At 32.6% G+C, this 7,531-nt stretch overlaps 2 protein-coding genes across 2 annotated transcripts; one reads left to right on the plus strand and one right to left on the minus strand.

The window, feature by feature from the left end:
* Window positions 1-808: 808 nt before the first annotated feature.
* On the plus strand, window positions 809-3,865 carry LOC148202744 (chaperone protein dnaJ C76, chloroplastic-like). Its single transcript, XM_088110698.1, has 4 exons — window positions 809-1,258; window positions 2,073-2,329; window positions 2,768-2,948; window positions 3,081-3,865. Exons 1-4 carry the CDS (start codon window positions 824-826, stop codon window positions 3,702-3,704), a joined length of 1,497 nt encoding a protein of 498 aa, XP_087966824.1. The 5' UTR covers window positions 809-823; the 3' UTR covers window positions 3,705-3,865.
* A 1,045-nt stretch (window positions 3,866-4,910) lies between these two features.
* Window positions 4,911-6,918, minus strand: LOC124821909 (thioredoxin-like protein YLS8). The gene is given in 4 exon segments (XM_088110096.1): window positions 4,911-5,333; window positions 6,210-6,478; window positions 6,481-6,535; window positions 6,705-6,918. Coding segments are annotated over 3 exon segments (426 nt in total). The 5' UTR covers window positions 6,825-6,918; the 3' UTR covers window positions 4,911-5,333; window positions 6,210-6,227.
* Window positions 6,919-7,531: the final 613 nt, after the last annotated feature.

Consider the following 7,531-nt stretch of genomic DNA (forward strand, 5'->3'; position numbering starts at 1 on the left):
AAATGTTATACTGCTAATTTATTTTATAAATTTATATACTATTATTTGGAATATGAATTCAAATAAAAAATAATATTAAAGTATGGTGTAATAAAATATCAATACAAATAAATTTAAAATTAAAAAAAATTAATGTAAAATATAAATTAAATAAACTTAATTTTTTTAAAATATTTTATTAGCTCTTTTTATAACTAGATTCGTTGATAATAAGTAGAGTAAAAAAATGAAAAAGTACATATAAAAGATTCAATCTTAAATCAAATAATTATATTTTTAATAATAAAGTTAAAGTTAGTTTAAAAATAATTTTAAAAATATTTATTATAAATATCATTATAACATTTGTATAAAATTAAATTTGATTTTAATTTTTAAAAAACAAAATTATTTAATTTAAAAAATTAAACAATATAATAAATATATATACTGAATATATGAGGACAATGAAACTTAACTTCATACTAACACGTAAACAAAATTAACATCGTGAATAATATTTTTAAATTAAAAAATATAAAATATAAAATAAAAATGACACATGACATAGATAATATTATTACTACATTACTAACAAATGACCAAATTACATTAATACTTTAAAAGTTTAGATTTAATATTAAAAGACAAAAACATATTTAATATTTAAAACAAATTTAGAAAATGAAATCTTAAAAGATCTACTTTATGTTGAAATATAAGTATCTTGCATCCTTTTCAGGAAAAGTTACATGAGAATGCAAAATATCTTGCATGGTTCGCTGTCGTGGGTCATGTTCTTATATTACAGTACCAAAGTTTTCAAACTCTACGATATGATACGATGATGTCTTATCCTCTTTCCTTGCCTTGTTCTTCTCACACTCATTCTTCCCTCAACACCAACATCGCCATGAACATGGCGACTGCTTCATCTGCATCTGCATCTCTATGCTTTCCTTCACACATCATCAAAAAGCCACTGGGATCTTCAAGCCTCCACAAGTCTTTTGCCAAGTCTAATGCATCCACCTCCACCCTCACATGCAAGGCTTCATCATCATCATCATCATCATCGTCGGTGATAGACTTTGACTTGTATGAGCTTCTGGGCATAGACAGCTCGTGTGATCAGTCAGAGGTGAAAGTGGCATATCGCAATCTTCAGAAGCGCTGCCACCCTGACATTGCTGGCCCTTCTGGTCATGACATGGCCATCATACTTAATGAAGCTTATTCCATTCTCTCTGACCCAAATGCACGCCATGCCTATGATAAGGTTTTTTCTCTTCTACAGTTCATGTTGAGGTTAATATATTGTGTCAATAAATCAATTTGATCCGTCTTCTACAATTGAGTCCAAGTTTAGATTCACAAACTGTTCAATCGAAATTTCGAACTGGGTAAGGACATAGTTCCACACGAACATCCTCCTAGCTTCAATTCCCTCAAATTCTAGGATTTCTTCTTTGAGGGAATTCAATAAAGCCAAATCTTTCATTACTCATCTCGTGTTATGACGTTCCTGTCAATTCATCACTTGTGTTTCTATGACTAATTGATCTTTTCTTCTATCCAATTCAAGTTTTAGGAGCAGTTTGGATGAGCAAAGGTTGTTGATTTTTACAACAATTATCATAAAAGTCATAATTTTGTGGTTTTTATTGACAAAAGTTAGAAGAGATTTTTCGAGAAAGCTAAGGAGCTTGTTGATTTTTACAACAATTATCACAGAAGTCATAATTTTGATTGATTAATAGTTTGAGTCAAAGGAAATTAAACTCTTATGGTTGTCTGTTAATCTGAACATACACCAGAAATTTGACTCATTTTGTCTGGTGTTTTTTTCCTTTGAAGTGTTTGTTCAGGAGTTTATCAAAATTGGGGCTTACTCCATTTCTGGTCTTTGATTATAAAATAGTATTTGGGTCGGGAGATGGATACACTGCTTGTCTCATGAGACAAAGAAAAGCAGAAAATCATGAAATACTGCGTTTGAACTGACAGAATGTGTCAGTGAGTCCATGTTTTTGGATAGTGTTTCAATTTGTTTGGGTTGGTTGTTTATTCAAGAGAGTGTTCATGTGGTGCAGGAGCAAGCAAAGAGTTCAGAATTCAAAGGCTTCACTGGCAGACCCATATACTCGGTTTGGTGTGGATCAGAAAGTGAGCAGCGAGCAATATTTGTAGACGAGATCAAATGTGTTGGTTGCCTGAAATGTGCACTGTTAGCTGAAAAGACTTTTGCTGTTGAATCAGTTTATGGAAGAGCAAGAGTTGTTGCTCAGTGGGCTGATTCCCCACAAAAAATTGATGAGGCAATAGAATCTTGCCCTGTCAATTGCATTTCGTAAGTCTGTATGTACTATTCTATATTTGGCTTCATATTTTGGGAATTTTATGTAGTGTTCTACTTCGGTCACCGAGACAAACCATGAGCTCTGATATCATTGTTAGATCTATCGAGAAGGGAGTTCACTGGAAAGATACAAACACCAATGAGATCTAACCATATAAAGGATTGACATCACTCTCTATCCAAAACCTTAAGACAATGGATTAATGGATCTTTCATCCTTATATAATGCTTTACTTTCTCATTTCTATCCAATGTTGGACTTAGACACACACTTGGATTTCCAACAAATTCACGTAGTCAATCTCAATTATTAGGAAAAGACTTTTGTTGTTTTGTTGTTAATATGGAAAGTATCTTGGTCAGGAGTTTTTAAATCATGATTCTCCCTTTTCCATTTTACATGTGACTAATCATTCTTCTGCTTTATAGAGTTGTTGAGAGGTCCAACCTTGCAGCTTTGGAGTTCTTGATGTCCAAGCAACCACGTGGCAATGTAAGAGTAGGTGCAGCTCATACAGCAGGAGCTCGTGTTGCTAACATATTTGTAGACGTGGAGAAGTTTCAGACTAGATTCCAGGAATCAAAGGAAAAAGCTTCTAAGTATTCTAAGGTTAGTTTGAAATGAGAGAGCAAGAAAAGACATGACAAAATTGTTTTCATTATGCCAAAACTTCCATACTTGCATTCTTAACTCAGTATTCATTCTCCATTCTGTGGATTAACTTGAGTACATTTCTCACAGGAAACAGACCTCCAAAGAGAATCAAGAATGTCAGCAATTCAAGCAATAAGATCAATTTCCAATTGGTTATACTGGCAAACACCTAGCTCAACAAGTGGCTCATCAAAATCTGAAAAAAGCATGACAAGAGTTGTCTATAAATTGCCTGAACCAGATATCAGCAAGCTCAGAGACGCAGCTGCAAGGAAGAAAGTCAGAGAAAGGACAAGGACCAAACATCAAGCCCCATTAAATAGTATTCATCCAGAGGATTATTGGACTCCTTCAACTCATGTTCTTCCTTCTTCAACTACAACTACTGCTACTCCAACCCCACCTAAGAAGCCTTCAGTTACCACTAAAGGACAGAAAAACACAAAGGAAAGTGATCATGAATCATATGAGAATCAAAATAGCCCTATTAGATGGGGACTACCAATGGTTACTGCATTGACTGCAGTGGTTACAGTTCATGTACAGACACTTGGGTCAACACATGAGTTGCAAGAACATGTGGGTGGTTCTCTTGCTCTGGATATTGTTAATAGCTCTTGGTTGCAGGGCATGCTGGCAGCAGCTACATGGTACATGATTGGAATGGCAATTACAGAACTTTTGGTCTTAATTGGAAGTAAAAATAGATAGAAGTACATATTAGGTACTTTAAAGTTTAGTAGCAAAGATATAGATACAAGTAATAAGGTGTAAGGTATATAAAATTGCACATGAATCACAGTAGATTATGTATAACAATCTCTCACTCTGTTCAGCACAAGAATTAGGAAATGCTATCCCATTTTCTTTCACTCTGTTATGTATTTTCGAAGAAAAATTGTTATGCTATTTTAAAATTCTAGTACAACATTTACTACTTTTTTAAAAGATTTCTATAGATTATCCTTGATCAACTTGCAAGAACTTCACTACTACCGCACTATTTTGAACCATTTTACTTTCATTCTGGATTCTTTTCTTTTCCAAACAAATCTTGAGTAATAACGGAAGAAAATATTGTTTCTTCAAAATGGCCATAAACGCAGTATTTAATTTACTATGACTTTTATTCACAATAATAAATTAAAACTATTACGGTCTCTTATTTATCTCACGATGTTAAAGGATATATCATATTTTTAGTTGAGCAATTTTACAATTTTAGTAAATAAAAAGATTTAAGTACATATATTATTGTAATAGAATAAAAAATGTAAATACTGTGTTTTCATTAGTTCAAAGTCAATGCAATGGTGTACTTTTTGTTTAAATTAAAATTAATAACTGTCTCGCATATTAAAATTATTTATTAAAATTTTGAAACAATTGAACTGTTCTTCATTCAATTGTATATAGTAGAAAAAAATATCAAAAAGAATTAAATTGTCAATACATATTTATAATAGACAGCCAGTTCAAAATTTAAATTGTTAAAGAATCATAATTAGAAGAATTAAACCCTTTCGGCCTGCTTAAAAATCATTGTTTGAGTGTTAACCAAATGGCATGTATGAAAATTGAAAATGAGTTATTCAAACGACACTAGTGTTTGGCGAAAGACAAATACGATTTCCCAGAGTTTAAAGTTTAACAAGGTGTTCACAAATAAGCCGAAATGAATAGAATGTGATAAAAAGACAACAAGAGAAATAAAATAGTATTTTATTCCAGATCAAATTGTGTACTATCACTTGATATGATTTGAGAATACCATCTGAATTCATCCTTGTTAGTTCCCACGGATAATTCTACTAAGATTTCATTCTTGACAAAAAGCCCATAGAAATAATTGATATTGTGGAAAACCTAGGAAAAAACTGCAATTGCTGTTGCATACAATTCACAGACCCTCAAGACTAAAGATAAAGCTGCTATAGAAATTGCATTCACAGGGTCCCAATATTGACAAATGCGATTGGGAGATTAATTTCATTACAGGTCCTTCACTATTTTTCAAGTAGGGGCAGAGGCGAGTACATAACTAAACACTGTGAGTGACATTGGACAGACATTTATCAACTTCTGGTGTCATCTACCCTTAACACTGACATATAAAAGTATATTTATTGTGTTTGGGGGAAAAAGTCAATTATTACTCGATGAAAAGTTTATTGTTACAGTTTGCAAGCTAAAGTTCCCATTTTTCCAGATCCAAGCCTGTAGTTTTGCTTATAATTGGATTGTGTTTCAATTGGTTTTCAAAATCCAGGGATGTAAACCAAATACCACTTGACTTCTAGTTGCTATAATTGCAGACTTTCTGCACACTTCCTCGTGTACCTATTATAAGCCCAAAAGTTGAATTCAACATATCAACAACCCTGATTAAACTATAGAATGCAAAAACTATATCCAATCTAAATTCAGAATCAATTCCTCTACAGAAAACTAAGCACCTAAAAAACGTTATTCTAGATAATTCAATGTGAAAACAAACACTCATTCAAACCAAATAACTATTGAAACAACACTATTTAGAAAATGACAAGAGTAATCTCACATCATTAAGGTGGAAGTTCAATCAAATGACATGTTAGCCAAGCAGACAAAGAATTGGGTTTGTTAGATAAAAGTCTAATAATAGAAAAGTAGAGACTAGTAACTCTGAACAGTGATATTTCATTAGAATTAAAACACAAACAATGTTTATAATTACCAACATAAAATAAATATAATGGAAGGAAAGAGTTTATAGTAGCCTAGGATGAAGGCGCAATGAACTTTCTTTATAATGCGCTTTAAAACAACATAATGTTCTTTTTTGCTGAAACAATCTTGTGGGGAGACAGATTTCCATACCCATGAACACCAATGCTCCAATATTTTAGGAACAAAATAATTTTTATAAGATAAATGCAAATTGGTAACTATATTCTGTGTATTTTGGTTTTCTGCAACGATCATTTATAAGTACATAGCAGCCACAAGAAAAAAAAATACTAAATGTACATGACATTGTTATAGAAAAAAATGTAAATGAAAGATAGTGGTAGTGGGTGATTTACTTAATTAAAAACAGATTTAAAGCAGACAAATATACTTTTACTTTAAATTTAAATTAGAATATTTTTTAACAGGGTTTAGAGTGCATATCAGAACGATCAATCACACAACCACCACATATAAGTAACATGGCAGAGTAATTCGTTTGTTTACTTTACAGATCCGCGTGAATCAGTAGCGGTATTTGGTGGAGTAATCTTTGGGAGCGATGACAAGACCGCGACCCTTCCTCGCGCCGCGGTAAACGGTCTCGACGATGTCGATGAACTCCTGCTTGTCCTTGAGAGCCCAATTGATCTTGTTGTTGTTGCCAGTGCCGAGATCGATCATGATGTGCTTGTTCCTGAAGAAGAACATGACCGTTGAAGGATCGTAGAGCTCGTACATGGTGTTGAAATCCGGCACCTCCGTTATGTCCACAGGTATATCACCGCGAAGTTCTTTATCGTCTCCGCCACCGACGCCAACACCTCATCCATCTATTCTCCCAATTTCATCACAAATAATTGCAATTCAAATCGAAACCAGCACAGTTCACAATATGCAGTTTAATCAGTTTGAAATTCTCAATTCAAAACATGAAATTCATTATTTACAGCACGAAACTCAAACTCACGACATGAAATTGAAATTGAAATTGAGAATTACCTGCATGCAAGTTTCGTCCCAATCGTGACCGAATCGGATAATGACGAGACGCTCTTCCTCGGCGAGGATTGCTTGATCGACGGCCCAGCCGGAGTGCAAGTGAGGCAACAGATACGACATCTTCTTCTTCTTCTTGATTTCTTGGAACCCTAATTTGAGAATCACTCTCAGCTTTCGACTCAAATGCAACAGTGGTTGGTTTTGGTTGGGACTGTAATTTTTATTCCTTCATAGTAGGTGGGTACGTTGGGCTTGAACTGATAGGTGCAGAAAGCAAATTGATGAGCCCAACTATCATTGCTAGGTCATCCAATTTCGTTTAGCTGACAAAAACTTTTAATGTTCATAAAATTTAGGACTTGTTTATTTAAGGTTTTACTTTATTAAATAACAACTTTTTTTTTTCTTTATATGCTTGTTGTTATAGACTTTCAAAATAATTAAAATTCGAAACGAATCATAAACTCAATTTCTGATTATAATCAAAAGTTATTTGAAACAGTTATTCATTAAACTAATTACTTATTATACCTTAAGTTCTAATCGTGACCGCATTAATTATAATAAACAAAACAATCTTTATATCTCATATTTAATTATTTTTACTCATTTTTAATATTTTTATTTATTTTTTCTTTTATAATGATTGACTTTTAATTTCAAGGAAGTAAAACCTTTCATTTGATTTGTAATATAAAAACCTTATTACCAGTATTTACAAATAAACCTTAAAAAGAAATAGAAAATTAGCTACACAAATTTTAAAATTGAAAAAGTAAAAGTTCATACCGGTATCGATTTTAAACAAACTAGACAGCAGATTGCTT

Source organism: Vigna umbellata, chromosome 3 (genome assembly GCF_029865625.1).
Source record: "Vigna umbellata cultivar VRB3 chromosome 3, Vumbellata_1.0, whole genome shotgun sequence".
Taxonomy (NCBI): domain Eukaryota; kingdom Viridiplantae; phylum Streptophyta; class Magnoliopsida; order Fabales; family Fabaceae; genus Vigna; species Vigna umbellata.

What these genes read in the sequence shown, in the direction of transcription:
- LOC148202744 (XM_088110698.1), top strand. Translation starts at nt 824, where the DNA reads ATGATGTCTTATCCTCTTTCCTTGCCTTGTTCTTCTCACACTCATTCT. An exon ending in CACGCCATGCCTATGATAAG is followed by an intron (nt 1,259 to 2,072) that starts GTTTTTTCTCTT and finishes CATGTGGTGCAG; the next exon opens with GAGCAAGCAAAGAGTTCAGA. An exon ending in AAGCTTCTAAGTATTCTAAG is followed by an intron (nt 2,949 to 3,080) that starts GTTAGTTTGAAA and finishes CATTTCTCACAG; the next exon opens with GAAACAGACCTCCAAAGAGA.